General features: G+C 42.5%; 1 protein-coding gene and 2 long non-coding RNA genes across 6 annotated transcripts in view; 2 read left to right on the forward strand and 1 right to left on the reverse strand.

The window, feature by feature from the left end:
• Positions 1-5,427, reverse strand: part of Pcdh10 (protocadherin 10) — a 57,676-nt gene extending 52,249 nt beyond the window's left edge. Inside the window, 4 exon segments of the mRNA XM_005069671.4 lie at positions 324-382; positions 1,956-3,914; positions 3,916-4,167; positions 4,169-5,427. Coding sequence (XP_005069728.1) covers positions 324-382; positions 1,956-3,914; positions 3,916-4,167; positions 4,169-4,588 — 2,690 coding nt within the window. The 5' untranslated portion in view covers positions 4,589-5,427.
• A 19-nt stretch (positions 5,428-5,446) lies between these two features.
• Positions 5,447-16,528, forward strand: LOC121143197. 2 transcript variants are annotated; one of them, XR_005880369.1, is made up of 3 exons: positions 5,447-5,692; positions 15,664-15,898; positions 16,471-16,528. It is a non-coding gene; the product is annotated as an uncharacterized LOC121143197 (long non-coding RNA). The 2 variants fall into 2 exon arrangements; XR_005880368.1 differs by lacking the exon at positions 5,447-5,692 and adding an exon at positions 6,557-8,171.
• Positions 16,529-16,638: 110 nt separating this feature from the next.
• Positions 16,639-20,516, forward strand: part of LOC121143198 — a 130,430-nt gene continuing 126,552 nt past the window's right edge. For all 3 annotated transcript variants that reach the window (XR_005880371.1, XR_005880372.1, XR_005880370.1), the window contains exons 1-2: positions 16,639-16,689; positions 18,891-18,969. This is a non-coding gene — a long non-coding RNA (uncharacterized LOC121143198). The remainder of the gene's footprint in view (positions 16,690-18,890; positions 18,970-20,516) is intronic.

Below are 20,516 nucleotides of genomic sequence, written 5' to 3' on the forward strand. Positions count from 1 at the left end.
AATTGGAACATCAAATACGAAGTTGGACATTATTCTATGACTAGAGCTAAGTGCATGTCTATGACATAGTCATGATATATATGAGCACATATATGGAAAAGTGGTGGAAACTGGCAAAATATTTTATAATTTTATATAAATGGAAACAGATCAAATAGCCAACAGTAAACAAATACATAAATTATATACACTACCTAAGCTCTGCCTTAGATCAAACTCTTTATACATTGTGTCCTTTAATACAAAATAACACGCATACTTCCTACTTTTAGTAGGTAGGAAACTGTTCACACACCAAGCTAAAGACTGCAAAGAGTTCATACCTGTTGACTCGGCGAGGTCTGTCAACTAGATAGCTGAGCTCTGCTCGCTGGTGTTTATTCTAGGAAAAAATAAATAAATAAAGAGCACTAAAATTCAGAGGCTGTAATGGTCATTTTGCTTTTGAGAATAAGAACTCTATTGGATTTAAGTACAAGTGTACATTTTAATGAATTTTCAGGCTTTCATAAGACTACAGCATGGGGATTACTGTGTAGAGGCAGGAGAAATGTGTAGAGACATTTGAATCTAGATTTCTTTAATTCAGCTGTTTATAAGGCTTAAGAAAGAAAAAGCAAACTTGCTGGAGCACAGTAAATGTGTCTTGCTTTAAAGGGAGAATGCAAACAACCTCATAGCTAGGCTTGGTAAACTGTTGTGTCTACCATAGAATTATCCAAGATGAATTCTGTATCTTGTCCTTTCCCAGCCTACGGGGTGTTTAAACGCTTACTGACGGACACAAGAAAAACAGCACGCTCAATAAGCAAAAGTTTGATTATTTACTGCAATTATTTTGTTGTTTATTTTCGAAAGGTACTTAAGATACAAATGAGCTGTACAAATATTCATGAAAGTCAATGAATTATATCTGAGACTCAAAATAAGGAGATGCCAAGAAAGACTGTCATAAATCTACCCCCACCTTCCCCTCAGGAAGCCCTCTGCAAGCTCCACACTGTCCACACACCTCAGTTCAAACTTAGTTTTACATGGTCCTCCCCACCCTCCGAGTTTGCCACTACATCTCTACCTTTTAAAAAGAAACAGGAATTAACAAGTCAAATTCTTTGATGAAGAAAACCAACAGTGGGCAATTCCTCACAAAAAAACAGTGCCAAGGAGGTCATTATTACTGAAATGATATATTTAAGACAATTGTTCAAGCTTTCAGTTGGTTTACTTTAACAGGGTTCAGTGCCAAAGGAACTTCATTCAAATTCACACTGTGTGGGCATTAGGCTTCAAGAGCTTGTGTTAAAGCTGTCCAGAGCAGAACTGAAGGTTTTTTTGTTGTTGTTGTTGTTGTTATTGTTTGTTTTGTTTTGTCTTGTTATTTTTTTTTCCAGAGAAGAAACGGGTCACTAAAACATGCAATCCAATTTAGGCAATCATATAAAGTTAAACAATCTATAGCTCACTTGTTCATGCGACTGAAAGCAGCGAAAAAGAAAAACAGAATTGAACCAACTTTATTAATGCCTGGGACAGATGCAGAGAAACAGACCTTTGTCAGTGATAGGAAGTCCCTCCTCCACCCTCCCTTCTCTCTACAAGCTTTTTCCGCTTAAATCCCCCAGGTTTCAAAGAAGGCTGGACCTTACATGTGGGAGGTTGGGAGGTGTGGGACGGAGGGGGTCGGTGAGAAGCTGTGAGGTGTTAAAGAAGCAAAGGGGGAGGGAATGAAAATAAAAGTAAGGGGGTGGAGCTCAGTCAGGAACAACACGGAAGTTAGGTTACACTTCACGAGGTGAGAAAAGGTGACCCCATATTCTCGCTTTCCCACTGCCACAGAAACCAGCTAACACCCTAAAAATACACAGTGCACTCACTGGAAGAGATACAGGGCCAGGCTAGAGGAGGCTTTCTGAAGGAGGAGATGAGAGATGATGGTTCTTTCGCTTCAGCCTTACCTCGTTGGACAAAATGCTTCCGTTGGAAATGATGTCTGGTTGCTGGTCGCTGTACCCGGTGACGATGGCTCCGCAGGGATTGTGCTCAGCGTCTGTGCTCCGGGAAGGGCTGCAGGGCTTCAGGAACATCAGGTCGGTCTTGGCGGACTCTGGGGTGAGGCAGACCTGATAGCAATAGTTCTGGTTGTGGTGGTGGGAGCCAAAGCTCCCGGTCTCCTCTACTGGCACCTGGGCCGGGTTACTGGGGACGTTGGCGCTCTGCACCAACATGATGTCTGACTTGCTGAGTTTCTTCTTGCGCGCCCGGGCTTGGCGGCCGCAGCAGGTGGGGCCCCCACTGCCACAGCAGCAGCAGCAGAGACAGCAATCACTCGCTAGGCAGGTGTAGATGTTGAGTTTTTTCTCCTTTTGACAGCGCACGGCCAACACGATCATGGCCAGCAGAAAGATGAAGGACACTGAGCCCAGAGCGATGATGAGGATGAGTGTGAGGTCCAGCGAAGTTTCCCCGCCACCAGAGCGGCTGGGGCGCTGGTGCTCCCCGGGCCCTCCACCTCCGCCCCCGCCCCCGCCCTGGGGCTCCACGGCTCCATCCACCAGCTGAACTACCAGGGTGGCTGTGGAGGACAGGGGTGGCTGTCCATGGTCGCGCACCTCAATCACCAGCTCGTAAGGCCGCTGGGGGTCGCGCTTGGCTGGGACCCGGCGCGCAGTGCGGAGCTCTCCGGTGCGCCAGTCCAGGCGGAATAGGTTCATTTCGTTGCCCCGCACGATGCTGTAGGTGAGCCTGGCGTTCTCGCCGTCGTCCGCGTCCACTGCGGCGACGCGAGTAAGCAGGTAGCCCGGCTCGGCAGAGCGAGGCAGCACCTCGCGGGCTGGGGTCCCGTTGCGCCCCGGCAGGGGCGCCACGATGGCGGGGGCGTTGTCGTTCTGATCTACAATCAGGATGTTGACCGTGGCGTTGCCTGCCAGCGCCTGGGGGCTCCCGGCATCCCGGGCTTCCACCTGAAAGCTGAAGTCCTTGATCTGCTCATAATCAAAGGATCGCAGAGCGTACAAGTAGCCGTTATCTGAGTTGATGGACACGTAGGTGAAGACACTCATGCCCTGGATCTGGCACTCGAGGATAGAGTAGGTTAATTTGGCGTTGGCCCCTTCGTCGCGGTCCGTGGCGCTCACCGCGTAAATGTAGGCTCCTGGCACGTTGTTTTCTGTCACATACACGTCGTAGACCGGCTGGCTGAAGCGCGGCGCATTGTCATTCACATCAGACACTTGAACCTGGATCGACTTACTGGTGGAGAGGGCAGGTTCGCCCCGGTCGCGGGCCACCACTGTCAGGGTGTAGGAGTCGCCAGCCTCTCTGTCCAAAGGGGCTTCGGTCACGATGGTGTAGTAATTCTTGAAGGAAGACTTGAGGCGGAACGGCACATCTCCCAGCAGCTCACACTGCACCTGCCCATTCTCTTCTGAGTCTCGATCGGTCACGCTGAACAGAGCCACCACCGTGCCAGGGGCCGCACCCTCGCTCACCGCCTCTTTCACGGTGCTGAAACTGATCTCTGGTGCGTTGTCGTTGGCATCCAGCACTCTGACCAGCACCTTGCAGTGTGCAGGCACAGCATTGGGACCCAAGTCCTTGGCTTGGACATACACCTGGTACACGGGGCTCTCTTCATAGTCTAGCTCGCCGCTCACCTCCAGCCGGCCGGTGCGAGGCGAAAGTCCGAAGAGCTCTCGAGCCCTGGGCGAAATGTGACTGCTAAATGAGTACACGACCTCGCCGTTCTGGCCTTCATCCGGGTCGGTGGCGTTGAGCTGGATCACTAGGGTGCCAGGGGGTGAATTCTCTGGGAGGGAAACAGTGTAGACGGGTTGGTCGAACGCGGGCACATTGTCGTTGGAGTCCAGCACTCGGATGGTGAGCAAGGCTGTGCCTGTGCGCTGTTGCTGTGGGGGGGAGGCCGACTCCCCCACCGCCTCCCCCTCCTTCCCCTCCTCCTCCCCCTCCTCCCCCGTCCACCGCGGTCAGCACGTAGCGGTGCACCGCTTGCTGTTCTCGGTCCAGTGGCTTCTCCAGCACCAGCTCGGCGAATCGGTTGCCATCTCCTTGGGTCTGCACGTCTAGCGAGAAGTAGCTATTCGGGGTTATCTCATAGTCTCTCAATGAGTTGGTCCCCACGTCTGGGTCAAAGGCGCTCTCCAAGGGGAAAGCGGGTGCCTGGCGTGGCGCTCTCGGATATCTCCACTGTCAGGTCGGGTTCCGGGAAGGAGGGAGGGTTGTCATTGATGTCCAGCACTTCGATCTCCACTCTGAACAGCTCCAGCGGATTCTCCAGAAAGACCTCCAGGTGCAGGACACAAGAGGGGCTCTGCTTGCAGATCTGCTCGCGGTCGATCTTTTCATTTACATACAGAACCCCGGTCTCCAGATTGAGGTCCAAGTAAGGGGTCCGTGAGTTGGCCACAGTCTGAAACCTGCGAGCTGAAAGTTTTGTAATGTCCAAGCCCAGATCTTCCGCGATATTCCCCACGAAAGTGCCATGTTCCTGCTCCTCCTGCACTGTGTAATGAAGCTGGGAAAAGACTCCGTCCACCATCCAGAGCAAGGCAAAGAATAACAGCACAATCATCTCCAAAGGAAAAGAAGCCGCTCCCCCGTAGTCACTCAGCCACCCGATTACTTCCCCACCACCAAAAAAATTAATAATCTCAAAAATATAAATAAAATAATGTGCGGTGTAGGGGGGGCTTCTGTGGCTGTCCTAAAATTTTTTTTAATTCCTTTTACTTCATTTTAGAGCTTCCCCAAATCCAGCCTCATTTTTCAATCTTAACGCAGAGAGGGTGACAGACGTCCCTTCTGCTCAGATGTAATCTTCCCACTGACCAATTAATAAAATAACGATAATACAATAGTCAGCCTCCTTTATTCCGACAGTCTTGGCGCAACGCGGCGCTGGCAAATCCCAAGGAGGCAATTTCGATATTTCAAGACTGTCCTAGGTTTGTCTTCTTTCTGATAGGAGGAGAACGTGGAGGAGGAAGAAGAGGAGGAGGAGGAGGAAGATGAAGAAGAGAAGGAAGAGGAGATGCTGCCGGCACCGCTGAACATGCCTCTTGATGTCAATGGCTTGCAAACGCGAGCGGGCTTAAAGACAGCGAGAGAATTTGCTGCCGGAAAAACACAGAGTCGTTCTGCAGCATAAAACTTTCATTCTCTTCATTTCTCCGGATGGACGTTCCTCTTGACATTTTCTCTCCTCTTTGGCTCTATTTGCATTTCTTGGCTTTCATAGTCTCGTCTCTGGTCCTCAACCCAACCGTCCCTTGCCTTGCTGTAAACACAGCAAGCGATTGCTTTTCTGCTGTTTCCTTCCCAAGCCTCTCCCCTCTAACCTGCCTCTTTTCCTTTCAGTCCATCCTGCCTCCGGCTTCAGCCTCAAAGCCTGTGATCTCGGCTGGCAGTTTCTGAGCTCGGAGCGCTCGGCTTCTCTGTTTTTGCGCAGCGCCCTCATTCTGCCAACCAATCGCCGAGGAGCACCACCCACCGAGCGACTGCTCATTGGCGAAAGTGGCCGTCAAGTACACACGTCACGCAGCAGCCAGGATGGGCGGGGCAGAACGCTCGCCTAGGCTGCCCCAGTGAGTGTGAGTGTGAGAGCGAGAACAGCCCGCAGGTCCCGAGGCGCTTGCAGGGGACTCTGCCGCGGAAAGTTCCCAGTCCCCAGCCGCAGGTAATGGGCAGGGAATAAGAGAGGTTCCCCTGTTTGCATCAGCAAATACGAAAACATAATAGCAACGGCGGCGGCGGTAGCCTCTCCAAGGAGCGGGGTTTCCAGTGACGCTAACATTCTTTTTCCTTTAAGGTGTTTTCCCTGCTGCTGCTCGTGGAAAGAAATCACCAAGAAGGGGGGAAAGTTGCCCTGGGGCCGTAGTCAGCAGGGGTTGCCTAATGAAGGGACTCTGACTCAGATGCGCGCGGACGATTTAAAGGCAGACATAAAATGGGATGTGTCAATCAGAGCAGGAGGGTCCATAGGGGTTGTGTGGGGAGGATAAACGAGGCTGAAATGGGAGTGCGGAGGTGAAGTACCCCCCCCCCCGCAAAGCGGAGGGATTCAGACTAAGGTACATGGGGCGACAGCTCCTATAAGACGGGTAGACGATTGGACGTCTACCCACCTAAAGTCTACATACAAAATACTTACCTAGTAGATTAACTCGTTTGGGGACGTGGCTTCGAACTGTAAGTACCCTAGTTAAGGAATGGGGGCTTCTTTGTACTCTTTACCTAGGAGCCCGCCATCGTTAAACCCCACTCTAGGGCACCGGTGCCAGCACCACCCATGGCTGCGAGGCGCTAGCAATATCCCTGCGCCTCGCCTGGCCTCGCGCCAGGCAGCGGTGGGGAGCGCGGGCTTTTATTTTATTTGCCTGATTTCTATTTCAATTATTTATTTTCCTTTTGCTATTGGCAATCCATCACCGCCTCCATACTAGAGGGGGTAGGGAGGGTCCATGTCCAGTCTGGGGACAGCTCTCTGGAGAATGACCGTGGGGTGGGCGCGAGGGCGGGAGGGGCTGTGAGTTGTGTGGTTTCACACGCACAGGGGCATCGAGTGTGCACTGCTGCGGGAATCCACGGACACGTTTGCACGTTCCTGGTTCTGGCTCTTGTTCTCGCTGGCCTTATGCTCAGCTAGGTGTCAGTCCCCGGGGAGGAACCCCAGGATTCTGAGCGACTCGCTTGACTAGCCGCGGGTGCCCACTCTGAGCTGTATCCACACACCCAGTTCTGGTGAAGTTACAAGGTGGTGCAAACGAACTCTCCGGTGCTGGAGAGTGCAAGCAGTGCCCATTCCCCAAGGATAAACATGAAAGTATACGTTTTGATATTAATCAACACGCTGTCACAAGGAATAGGTTGTTTATTTTCCGGTCCAGCCCCTTAAGCCAAAGACTAGAATAACACTCTAGAGGCTTCCTGGTAATGAATGACCCAAGAGTAAGGCCACTGGAACCCGAGGGGAAGGTTCCTTGTCCACCCCCTAAGGTATGCTACAGTGCCTTCCAGCGAGGAAATAGGAGTGCAGGTCCCCAGAGTGACTGACACAGAGGCATGCTCGGAGCAGTGAGGAGAGTCCATGTCTAACGGTCCATTCTCCTAGCCCTAGAGGCTCTTGCTGAGAGATGGGTTCTACCTTTAAGCGGGTAGCTAGCTGGAAAAGCAGCCAGCAAACATGGCTAAGCCTTTTCCAGCTGCAGTGAATTGACCATCCGCCAAACCCAAGCTCTAACCGCTGCAGTTTAAAATGATTTTAGCGTCACGTCTGCGGCAGAGAATGGAGCGGCAGAGCAGAAAAAGAACCTGTGGATCAATGAAAAGGGGCTCGTAGCGTATCCGAATATTAATACACTGTGGCCATCTGTGCTTCCGCCCCTCCTCCTTTCTTCGGATCTACAACGTTAAAATGCATTTTTTCCCCTAGCTCCCCAAGCTGACTCATCAGAAACCTAGAGCCTTGTTTTAAAAAAAAATTACACACGACGGTAATGCTTTAATATGTTTATTTGTACTAGCGGAACAATTTTGTGTGTGTGCATGTTTATGTGTCAGAGACAAGCGCGGCGGCGGAATGACAGTGCAGAAGCAAATGCATTGGGGGAGCGGGTTTACGTCTCGCAAAGGAGCTTGAAGTTTGAGCTGACTTAGGGCGTTTGCAAAAAGCCAGCGAGCTTCCCGAGGTGGAGATGAGAACGTGGAGAGATGGCCAGATTTCCCTGTAAATAATCAGTGCATCCACTGTAACACTTGAGCTCCTTTTTTTTTTTTTTTTTTTTTTTTTGGTGGCAGCTGTGTTGGGTATCTTCTCCAGAAACGTGGGTTACAGGCGTCTCCTAGCGGCGAAAGTAGCATATGGCAAGCAAGAGAGCTTTGTCGTGTATCCCGCTTTTGGTAGGGCTTGCCTGTTGGGGGCTCTGCTGGATTTCGCGGGTCACAGGTTGGCGTCCAGGCCAGCAAAGCAAAGCCAGGCTCCTCCACGGGTCTGACCTCACTGACTTTTAGTCTCTGAGGCGCCAGCCCTTGCACTGCAGGGGTGACAGTAGAGTCTTCATAGCCAAATAAGAGCGATCCAGGGCCTCTGCTTTCCCCGAGAAAACTCCATCGAAGGAAGACTCCAACAGCAGTTTCTTCGCGTCCAACATTTGCAGGTGGGTATTAGAGTAAGGCCTTTGAAAGAAACCATTCCTATGATCTTGAAGTCAAAAACAGTACATAAATTTTCCTTTCAAAACTGCCTTTTGAGCCTAACATGTATGTTTTCTGTCTTTGTAGTAGTTAAGTAGACACCCTGCCCCTCTGCCCTTCTTAATCCTTTTTGCCATCCTATTTTGTCTCAATACTTAGTGAAGTCACAGTTACAGACACAGCTTCTTTGAAGTACAGAGCAATGAGTGTACTTTGTCCCTGGACTCTGCTTTACTGCTGTGCTGTGTGAGAAGCAACATGTGCATGCAATCGTGCAATCTTCCTCCCTCGGCCTCTGCACCCAAAGAGCTCCAGGTGTCTGTGCCACAACAAACTGCATACCAGGATTGGGGGATAGGGTTACTAATCATTTGGAAAGAGTATAAAAATCAGTTTTCATGAAAATCTTGGTTTATGTGTGAATATGACAATGCATTATATGTCTAAGATGTCTAAATGAGGCAGCAATAAGAGGACACCAAGGATCTCTAAGAGCATGGTAGCTAAATAATAGGGTTGCTTTCTTGTCTCCTTGCTGGAGAGTGCAGGAGAGGTAGGTTTGTTAACTAGCTTTTAGATAAATGAGCCTTTGGTTGTGATGTAATGTGACTCCAAAGTGATCTGTTCTACAATCTTCTTATTATTGCACTGTGCTCAGAACTTTGAGGGGAAAAATCTGAGGTCCTGTCATTTTGTAAGAACTGGAAGGGATGGTTTTAAATGCATCAGTAAGGATGGTTTTAAACCTCAGATAGCACCAAGATTGAGCTGGATGTTTCTCTGCATTTACCACTCCTAAGAAATCCAACCCACAGTATAAATGCAAAGATCTGATGTAGTGGCACATTTTACAGATAACCATGAAATAAGTTCTTATGCAGTAGCTAAATACAACTTAAGTGGAAGGCAAGGAAGTCTTTGGAGCTAAGCTCATAGACACAAAAATATCTCCATTTACTTGTAGCAAAGGGCTGGTATGGGTTTTAAGTTTTGGAAATGATTTACAATGTATGATCCTGGAGGTATTTGAGTGACTACTAGCTATGTAAGGCTTTGAACTCAACTGAGAACAAGTCATGTGGTCCTTATTCTTGGGGTTGGGGATTCCAGGTAGTCCACAAAGTTCTACTGTCTTGATACTCAAAGTAGAAATGTTCAGCTTTGCTTCTTTAACTATTAAGTGTTGGTGTGGCTTCACAGTGCAATGTCTTTCCATTCATCCAACAGGGCCAGTGTTTTGTTAAACTCTAAACAGTGAATTAAAAGCGCTGGATGGGCTGAGGCAGGCCTCTAATGCAAAATGACAAATTGCACTTAAGCAATACATGAGCAAGAAATGATTTATGGATTTTTGCAATGGTCTGAGAAAATGAAAGCAACATGAATTATACATCCTAATGCTCCAGATATCATTTTCTAATAATACCTTTTCAGTTCAGATACTGTACCCTCTTTACTATAAGAGAAATTGATCAGGGGTATTTTTAAATTAGGCAAAGGCTTTTGATAGTTATGCCAAATATATATATTGGAGTATAATTTCCCTTGGTTTGGAGATGGGGGAGCAATAAACACCAAACAAACATTTTTGCCAGATCCTTCCACATTGTTTTAGAGGAAGAGAAAAGCCTTTTGAGCATTTATGCTGTCCCACCATCTTTCATAAGACAAGGCAACAGCTCTGGCTTAGAATGGCAGTTTCCATTACCACATGATCCCTTTTCAGAAAAATCAGAATTTGTTACCTCACCTCACTCATTTCTCTCATTGTACTGGATATTGAAAAGTCTGATTTCTAAATGACTCTTGGCCCCTCCAATATTCTTTTTTAGCCTAACTTTTTATGTTGAAAATTTTATGTTGTGGTTGGAGATTCATGTGAGCTAATGAAATGGTCAGCTTAGTATTGTGTGTGTGTGGAGGGGTCTCTTTGTAAAGGAAACACATTTCATGAACTGCCTCCAATTTCCTTAAGAATCAGATAAGCTTTTATACGGTACTAGTATTTTGAGTTTGAAAACTGAAACTATTTAGTTACATCTGAGTTGTGATGAGAATTACTTGCAGCATTTTCATTTAACTGTTTGTAACTTTAGAGTGGGTCTTTCTTGGTGGTATATACCACTGTCAGTGAAGTAACCTCTGCTGGGTTGCATACTTAACCAAAGGAAACGGCTAATCACCCAGAGGTCTCTAAAGTCATATTACTAAGCTTCATCTTAATTATCGAGTACTATTAAAAAGAAGAGAGAAAAAGAAATGAAAAGAAAAACCATAGTGAATCCCAGTTTCTGCCTTTGACAGCATTAATAACCACTCTTACTAAAAGATTACTGAAATCAATGATGTGATTAGGATTGTAAATAAGAGCTACAAGACATCAGATTTTAAAAGCCAGCTGCTCCACTAACAGGGAGATGTGTGGATTTTACTGATGGGACCCAGAGGCAGAAAATGAAGCTTCAAACACTAGGGTCGATACAGAACAATTTCAAAAATTAATTGCAAGTCTTGATTAAGTTTATAAGAGCAAGAGAGAAATTCAGAAAGAGCCCCCCTTTCTCTTCCCCAGTGGCATGATTTTTTATTTGACACAGATAGCAAGCCAACAGAGTCCTAGCTTTTACTAAGGAAGTATAAATTGTTTTCTTAGGGGAAGCCCCTTGGTCTTATCAGTAGAAAATGAGATGACTCGAGTTGGGATTGAGGTTACCAGTCACACAACTCTGTCCTGAATCACTTGAAAATAATATTAGAGACAAGCACCATGGAAATAATATCCAAAGTGGCTTCAGAATTGCATTAATAATTGCAATTACAACAATAAATTGCATCACAGCAAAATGAATACTTCACTAAAAAGTATCACTGTTTCACTGACTTGTTAGTGAAATTCATAATACAAGGAATCTTGTTTGCTCTGCTATCCTTTTTAAATGGGTTAGTCATATATTCTTCAATGCTTTATTCTACTGCATTTCTGTATATATGTAGATGATCATAACTAATGGTTTTTAAACTGTGTACAAAGGTTTGTGTTATGATATTTGCTTTCCCTGACTCTAGAGCTACACTCATTTGTATATGTTAGACAAGGCTCTAAAGGATGACTATATGTTGAGCTACTGATGAGACTACCATTCAAGTCCAGGCCTTCTGATATCCATGTCCAGGCTCATTTTACTATCACATGATATTTAAAACTTATTGATCTTTGAGGCATGGTCTCACTGGTCTGGAACTTATTAAGTAGAGGATACTAAATCCAAACTCCACTGTCCTGGCCTTCTGAGTGCTGGGATCAATGGCATATGCCTTGGTATTTCCAAAGTCCATCTGGATGGGTGACCTTAATGGAGCAAATAAAAAGAAGCGACCTAATTTAGTTATGTATACATTTATACCTTGAACTGATGTCAGTCCTAATCCTAGTATAGTCAAAACCAGCTTGTGTGTCACTGAGATCACTCTAGGAATTGAAGGAGGGTTTTCTTTTAAAGTTTATCACTGAATCAAACTTGAACATATTTTCTTACAGAAAGGGGGTTATAAGCAGTCACCTTTTAATGAGATATGCCTGCAATGGGAATCATAGATTTTAATGAAGAAACATGGAATGGATAAAGCAAATGTGCCCAAAAGGAAACCATCTCTGGTTTATTTGTTACTAGCTGGGTTGACCAATGACCTTGGAAGCATTTTTTGTTGCTCTCTCGGTTCACCAGAGGGTAAAACCAGAGGTCTACCAGCTCTAAACAATGAAAACATTATTGTTAATTTTGTAAGCATTTGTAAACCAGACTTTAATTTTAAAATTAAAATGTATTTGAAAAAACATTAATGCCGTCTATAGCGCTTTAAAAACTTTTACTCAGAAAACTAAGTGTGTCTATTTGAAAATTTCAAAATTTATTCAGGAAAATCAGATGAAACAATCTTAAATTTGAAGTATAAGTAGTCAAAGGTAGACTGTTCTGATGATACCGTCATCATATGTGGCATTTCTAGTCATTTTCTTTGTATGAACTAACAAGGTGAAGAATAGTGTCTCTTTCAGGTGTATAATCGGTAATTCATATTAGAGACCACGTGGATTCTTCACTCAATACTACATCTTCTTGGTCCTGATGCTCTCTCAACTGTGGCAGGAGATGATATGACACATTATAAAGACCAGAGCCTCTGGAATTGAAACAAGTTAGACTCAGACCCTTGCTACTTCAAACGCTTGATTTTACTGAACTACTTAACTTCTTTGAAGTCCTTAAAAAAATACCATTCCTTCCAAATTCCTATAAAAATGGGATGCTACATTAACCTTGTGATGTTTAATCTTAAACGACACATGTAAAGTACTTGTAAAGCCCCAGATGAGACCCAGTATATGTTATTAGTACATAACAACATATGCTTTGAATAGCCTATTTACTGATATTTACTAAGAAAAGTTGACATTGATTTCTTCAAGGTTTTATTTCTTTCTCTAACAGGAACTGTTTACTAAACAGGCAGAAAAACTGTTTTACATTGTGCACATTTCAAGGGAAATTATAAAATGATTTTGAAGACTGTATGCAAAAAATAGATGAAGTCTATGCTAACTAAATATAAGCTTCAAACCATGAGAATCAATGAGAAGCCTTTTCTAACATCATATTGCCATGTTTCATATTTATATTGCTTTTGTCAGGAAAAATACAATTCTCCTTAGGTTTAAATTTATATAATGAAGCTGATAAGTGTATGCATTAAAAACATTTGGTTTGAAAGGAAGATAGTTAAGATAGTTAATCACTAAAATAAATATTTTATTATCCCCATATTTGTTGACATATTAGTATTACAGTACTATACTGTTGTTTAATATTCATTTTTAAATAATTCCTTTGATTGCTAGTACTTAAAATTCTCAAAATTAAAAACAAATTTGTTTAAAAAATAATCTGATAAAATGCAAGTTCAAGAGAATGCCAACTTCTCTGCTTCAAAATCCTGATGGGTTTGGCTTTCTTTTTTGGCATTACCTTGCCATTTTCCAGATGTTATTGAACATATTTGCATTCCATTTAACTGCACAGTAAACTGGAGCAACAAATACTCAAAATATATACTGAAGCTAATGTTATGAAAATTCTTTGTACTCAAAGGGAATTAATGTTAGTCATGGGTATATGTCTCAGGGAATCCACAATCTTTGTGATAAATTATAGATGTGTGTAAAAGAGTTAGGGAATAATAATAATAATAATGAGAAAAGTAAAACAAACTGACTATCAACACTGTATTTGAACAAAGATTAAATACAGTAAGTCAATCAGAAGAGCATCTTTAACGTTTTGAAAGGAAACAGTGACACACAATGGTATAAACAAACAAACAGGATCAGGTTAGTGCCATTTGCACATAGAAAGTAAAGGTCTTGATGGCAGCAGGCTGTTCTGGAGAGATCGTCACAATGAGGCAATATCCTGACTTTGGACCCAGTTCCTTAAGTCTATGATATCAGTCACTGTCAATCATGACTCGTTGGATACCTTACCCAAATCCAACTCTCCATCTGACCAGATACAATGTCAAGGGTGTTATTCGTGATTCTTGTTCAGAACACACTGATTATTTCTTTTGGTACACTGTGGATTCAAAGCTAGCATTCTGTTTTAAGATTCTGACAAAATCCGAGGTTACTTTCTGTTCATGAGGGTATCTGGGATGTCGGGCTACTGTTGCTAATTAAGTAACACAGTGACAATTGCTAATTTTCCAAAAGTACATTATTTTGCTTTTCTGTCATAGTATGCAAAGAAGAATCTAGTTTAACAGGGCATACATCCGTTAATCTGGATAGTATGGGAGAGAGAGAGAGAGAGAGAGAGAGAGAGAGAGAGAGAGAGAGAGAGAGAGAGAGAGAGAGAGAGAGAGAGGGAACTCTTGTTTAAAACTACATGCTCCAAGTAGCATTCACTTGGATAAAGATTTACTGAATTACTAGATAATTAACTTTTCAACTTCTATTATTTTTCTTATTAAAAGATAGCTTTGCATACTATAATCAATTCCACAAGCTGTGCTTTTTCTAATATTGCATATTTGGAAAGATATTTTACAAGTTAGTGATTTTAAATAAACCTCATCTAAACTATTTTGAAGGCACAATACAAGTGTGTTAAAAACAACTTATCTCTCTCTTATTAAAAGATGTATTTATTTTTATTGTATGTCTCTTCACTGCATGCATGCAGTGCCCGTGGAGGCCAGAAGAGGGTGTTGGATTGCCTGGAACTGGAGTTAGAGGTGCTTGTATTATAGTTTTTAAACATGGGGCAGATTTAACTTAAAAAGAAACTCTAATTGCTTAGGCTGTTCAAAGTCGTGTCTGGAACTGCAGGGCAAAAGCACACAGGTTATCGTCTATCGTCTATGTTCTTCATTTTCCTGAAAGGAGACATTTTCACTTTTAAATGGAATTAGTGCACATGTGCATGCACACACACACACACACACACACACACACACAACCACACTATACAGTCCTGTTGGTATGATGAACAGTGATAGTATATTTTGTGATCATCAGAGTCAGAGTTATCATTTAGATATTATGAAGTTTGGATTTTTTTAAAATTTCATTTGCTTTGGTGTTTTCCATGCAGGTATGTTTGTATGAGGGTGTTGTTTTCTCTGGACAGTTACAGATGATTCTGAGTCACTGTGTAGGTGCTAGGAATTTAACCCAGGTCATCTGGAAGAGCAGCCAGTGTTATTAACTACTGAGGCACCGCTCCAGCATGAAGCTTGGATATTCTTATCTCTATAGTTAAGTTATGATTATTTATAATCTCAAGATAAAAGGTAATTCTGAAACCTCATGAGTGGATAGTCTGAGTAGTGAAAATAATGCAAAAGTTAAAATGAAAAATAAACATGAATATTCAAATGCTTTTGGAAAAGAATCCTGTAGGAGTGAACCCCACAAAGCTACCCGCCCAACAGGGCGGGGTCAAGGTAGAGATAAAAGGTAGTGAAAGGAAAAGGGGCCTCCCTCTTTTTCTCCTGGAAGCCAGCCACGCTTCTAACTCCTGGTATGTGCGACTCTCTCTCTCCCTGATAAATAAATATATTGTTTTTCCCTATATAGCCTCGATTACCGCGATAGAATCCTCATAGATAAGCTGCATTTTTACCATGAAGCCTAAATGGATCTGTAAAGCATAATAAGTTACACAGATTCAGACATTGCCACTCGTTCAAGTTTGTTGATTTTAGTAGATAACTTCAGAATACCGTGGAAAGAATGGCTTAGGTTTTATTTAGTAGAACATGATCAAATGAATTCATTATAGGTTTGACCAACAACAGAAATATATAACTATGGAACAGGTAAATGTTTATGGTGTTAAACATTATAAAATCTTTGGCATGTTTCTTAAACCCAGGCTTAACCTTGGGTCTTCACAGATACTATGGAAAACAGGAAGATAACCCAACCCAACCCAAACAGAAAGCACCAAAATATGTGAAATCCGTATAGCAGAGACGATGAGCTTTTCTGGGAGGTGATACTGAATGAAGAGTAGTTCTCTCCAGGGAATCACTTCAAGATCATACCTCTTACCTGATGCTGCTGATCTTGGATATTAGAGATGTGGAAAGGGGCAAGGAAGTCTCACAATTTTGGATGTCTCCCTTGAAAGTAAGTCCCTTCAGAGCTCCATGCAGAGGAGTTGGGTGTAACTGTTCATCTTTTTTTCTCAATATGTGTTTTTATTTAAATTAGAAACATGAATGCTTCATGTGTCAGTCCCAGCTCCCTCTCCCATCCCTCCTCCCTTGACCTTCCACCAGCCCCCCAGCTCTCCAGCCCCCCACCCAGTCCCCACATCGTTCCCCAGGGAGGGTGAGGCCCTCCTTGGTGGGATCTCTAAAGTCTGTCATTTCATCCAGGGCAGGACCTAGGCCCTTCCCCATGACCTTGAGCTGATTGGGAACATCAGGGGAGGGAAGAGGAAACCAAGAAAAAGAGAGGGGGAGAAGAAGGTATGGGGAAGCAGGAAGATTGAGTCAAGGTAAGACTAGAGGAGAGCAGGATGAGAGATACCATAATAGATTGAGTCATTATAGGCTTGAGGAGAGAGCTGATACTAGTGAGATCTCCAGAGATCTACAAAGATAACACCAACTCACAAACTAAGCAATAGTGGAGAGACTACACTAATAGCCCCTCCTTGATGATAGGGTTGATGACTACCCTATATGCCGTCCTAGAACCTTCATCCAGGGACTGATGGAAGCAGAGACAGATACCTACAGCTAAACACCGAACTGAACTCCTGGAACCTAGTGACAGAGATGGAGGAGTGATGAGCAAAGGGGTCAAGACCATGATGATGAAACAAAGACAGCTGACTGGGGACTCTTGAATCCCAGACTGATGGCTGAGAGACCAACAGGGGACTGATCCAGACTCCATGAATGTAGTGCCAGGTAGGAGGCCACAGAAATCATTGGGGCCTTGGGTAGTAGTAGATCAGTGTTTACCATGGTTTATGAATGAGCTTTGGGAGCCCATTCCAATTAGAGGGATGCTCTCTTAGCCTGGACACATGGGAAACTGTTCATCTTTTAAAAACTTTTCGAACTAATTTCTCTTCTTTTTATTGACTAACTTTGTTATGTGGCAATTCCTCACACATCTGTGTTTGAGCGCCAGGGTTCCAGAAAAGCTAGAGTAAAATTGGTGGTAACAGTAAGTAAAATTTCACTCAGTCTCCACCAGGGGAAGCTATGAGAAATGGAGGAGGTTGATGTTTCTGACATACCTGAGAGGTTTCGTCCAAGTTGTCTATTGACTGGAAATCTCAAGAACTGCATTTTTCCTGGGTGTTCTGCTTCTTATTCTTTATTTGATTAAATATATTTATTTTCTATGATTAGGACACATAGGATTATATCCATGTTATATGTGCCATGGATGAAGAGAATGTTTAAACCCGAATATGTGACTTCATTACTTAAATAACTTCATTGATCTTTGTCATCATCAGCATCATCAGTAACATGTTGTGAATCAGAAATTTATAATAATTATTTTAATAGCATGGCAGAGTCAAGCTATGATAATGAGAACACTGTTGCTAGAAACTGAATTATTTTTTACTACAAAAAGAAAGACAAAGAAAAAGAAAGAAATCCCCTTCTATCTTCATCAGAGTTTATAATTTGAGTTTAGCTTACCATAACTACATGGTTCTTGGGTATGTATCAGAAGCATAACACAGCAAGCTTACTCCAAACTTTCTCAAAGGTATCAGGTTTCAGGATGGTAAATCAGTAAGTATTATATTATTACAAATAATCAGTCAAATGTAATATTTGTTTCGCTGAAAATAAGGGAATGTTAAGAAGTGTTAAGATATAGTTTAACTGTCAGAGTGCTGGCTATAAGACCACTTTAGTTTATATCTTTGTTTTCAAATTAAATCCCTAAAAATGAAGACAAATTTTACAGGTCAAACCAGAAATATAGTAAGTCTTAAAATATTTTTTGAGTTTGATACTGAATGAATTAAATAAACAGGAAACAGTACGGTCATGGCATTTAACAGATGCTTCATGTTATCGTGATGGTGTCCTAATTGACTGCTGTTCACCCTGTCGCTTCAGAGTTTCTTCATGTTCAGATACAGTTGTGAAACTGTTTCTAGATGAGAAGGAGGTGTTATACTTCAGTGAGTTGTAGGTGGCAGTGTACATAGCAAAACTGCATTTGTTTCAGCACTTTTTTCCCATTGTGTAGCTGTTTTATTTATTTCTCTTGGGTTTGAGTTTTAACCCAGGATATCATATAAGCTAAGAATACACTTTATCTTTGGCCTAAACCTTAGCAATGGTTGGCAACTGTATATTTAATATTATCGTAGACCTTTCATTATAACATTAACTGATGAAAAAAAGAAAAAAGGGAAAGAAAAAGAGAGAAAATAAGTCACACACAATCTCTGTATGCTATTAAGATATAGTTCAAATATCAACTTTTTCTGGAAGAAGCATTTTTAGGAATACTTTCTAAATACTTTTGAAGGTCAACATACATATATCAGAAAAGTGTATTTATCTGTCAGCATACCTAACACTAAGAGAATTTAGAGCAATCATGCATCATCATTGACAGTTCCTTATCCTGCTTAGGTCACTGTCTGTTTAAAAGTTGGAATCAAACGTGATTTGTTTGGTCATTTATAACAGCACAATCCCTGCTTATTTGTTATTTTTGAAGTCCGATACCTCGGGTAAAAATTTAGGAACACACTTTCTGCTCTATCTCCCCAGCACACACACACACACACACACACACACACACACACACACACACACTGAGAACTTCTCGATAATAAAGTTTTACAATGTGAAAATAACAGAATAAGCATTGAGGTGATGACTAAAAGCTGCAGGGTGGCATCCAAAGGGAATAAGGTCAGCCAATGGAAGAGTGCATGGCACCTCTGTCCTTCCAGATCACGGAACATATGCAAAGGTCTCCTGAAAGCCAAAGGGAGGCAGATGCGAACATAGGCAGGACTGGGTGAGATTCAGATACAGGCATTGGATTGTGTGTCCTGATCCTGACTCTCCCCACCCCACATTGAACAATTGAAATGTCTCACTCCCTTCTCTTTTACACTAAGGTCCTTCCACCAGTTCTTTGTAAACACAAGAGGATGGGACAACTTTCCTCACAGCATTGGATACTATTAAACCTGGGAAGTAAGCAGTATTTTTGTTTTTATTTGTGTTTTCTTAAAAGTGTTGTGTTTTTGTTTTTTGTTTTTGTGATTTATATTCTATAACTTTTAACACATTCAATTAATTAAATTTTTAGCTCATTTTCATCTTATGGTTTTCAAATAGATGTCCCTTTGCTTTTTCATTTGTATATCTATGTGTGTGCATTTAGTGTGTTAGTAATGGTGCACATGTATGTACATGTATGTGCATGCAGTGTGCATATGTGGTGTATATATACATACACCTATGTGTGTGCAGAGGCCAGAGGAAGATATTGGTTGTTCTATTCTGTCAGTATCCACATTATTCCCCCAGATAAGGTCTCTCCGTGACTGACTGGCCGGAAAGTTTATGGGATCTACCTGTCACCACCTCACAGCGCTGGGCTTATAGGTGAAAGGTCATTTCCAGATTTTACACAGTGCTAGGCATCTGAATTGAGTTCCTCATGTTTGCAAAAAGCATTTGTACCCACTGAGATATCCCCTCATCCTTACTTTTACTTTTAAATTAAACTTATTTTAGTTGATACCTGAAATCATAAAAAGTGTATATATTTATAGACTACTAATGAGGATGTGAATTTTTCATACTTTGTACGATCTTTAATTTCTTAGTTGGGATAAACACCTATAGTTACTCAAGAAATTGTCCTTTTTATAGCAACATTATCCTTTCTTCTAGCTTTTTGAAATATGCAACACATTGTTGCAATGATGCTGTATACAAGCTGCCTTTCAAGTTGTCCCATTTGCTTATTATCATGGGCAAACACATTACCTTTGTAATTCAAATATGAAATAGGCATACCATAAAGAGATCCAAATAGGAATTCTTTCCATAAGCATGCTTGCTCATTTTCACAACCATTAGAGACTCTCGAAACTTGTGTATTTCATGAGCACTTAAAATGGTTTCAGTGTTTGAGTTTTAAAATAGATGTAGTCTTTAGGAACAACCATTTCCCAAACAATAAGTAACTCCTGCACCTATGTTCAATATTCCACAATGACAATAAGATCTTTGGTAAGTGTGGAAAGTTGAAATGTTACAGATCCAGGTCCTAATTTTATCAGGTTATCTTTAGTCCGCTTAGCAGTATTCAGTGAACACTTGTCCTTCTGGTCTACCATTCTTGCAATTTATCATCTGAATCCTTTTGGTTTCAGACCACAAACACAAAAGAAAGAATGTCAACTGGTGGCATTTGAAACCTCTGGCATTGATTTTCCTGCTTTGCTGTAACCCATCTATCTGATATCCCCCTAACATATTTGAAAAGTGCCTTGACATATAACTTGCTTTTGTTTAGTTAAATGTAAAGCTTAACTCAGCCGTTTTAACATTGGATCATGTTATTTGAGACATCCTGAACCACGTTCATTAAGTCACTGCTACTAGCTCAAGAAGAAATCCTGACTCCATTAACGTAAGAACTGTGTTTTGTGTCAACAGTTTTTAGAGCCATAAACCAATTTCACATACATTGTGGCAAGTTCATTTGAAAAGTAATGTGAAACCATAAA

This window comes from Mesocricetus auratus, unplaced genomic scaffold, assembly GCF_017639785.1.
Source record: "Mesocricetus auratus isolate SY011 unplaced genomic scaffold, BCM_Maur_2.0 Super-Scaffold_100011, whole genome shotgun sequence".
In the NCBI taxonomy this organism is placed as follows: Eukaryota; Metazoa; Chordata; class Mammalia; order Rodentia; family Cricetidae; genus Mesocricetus; species Mesocricetus auratus.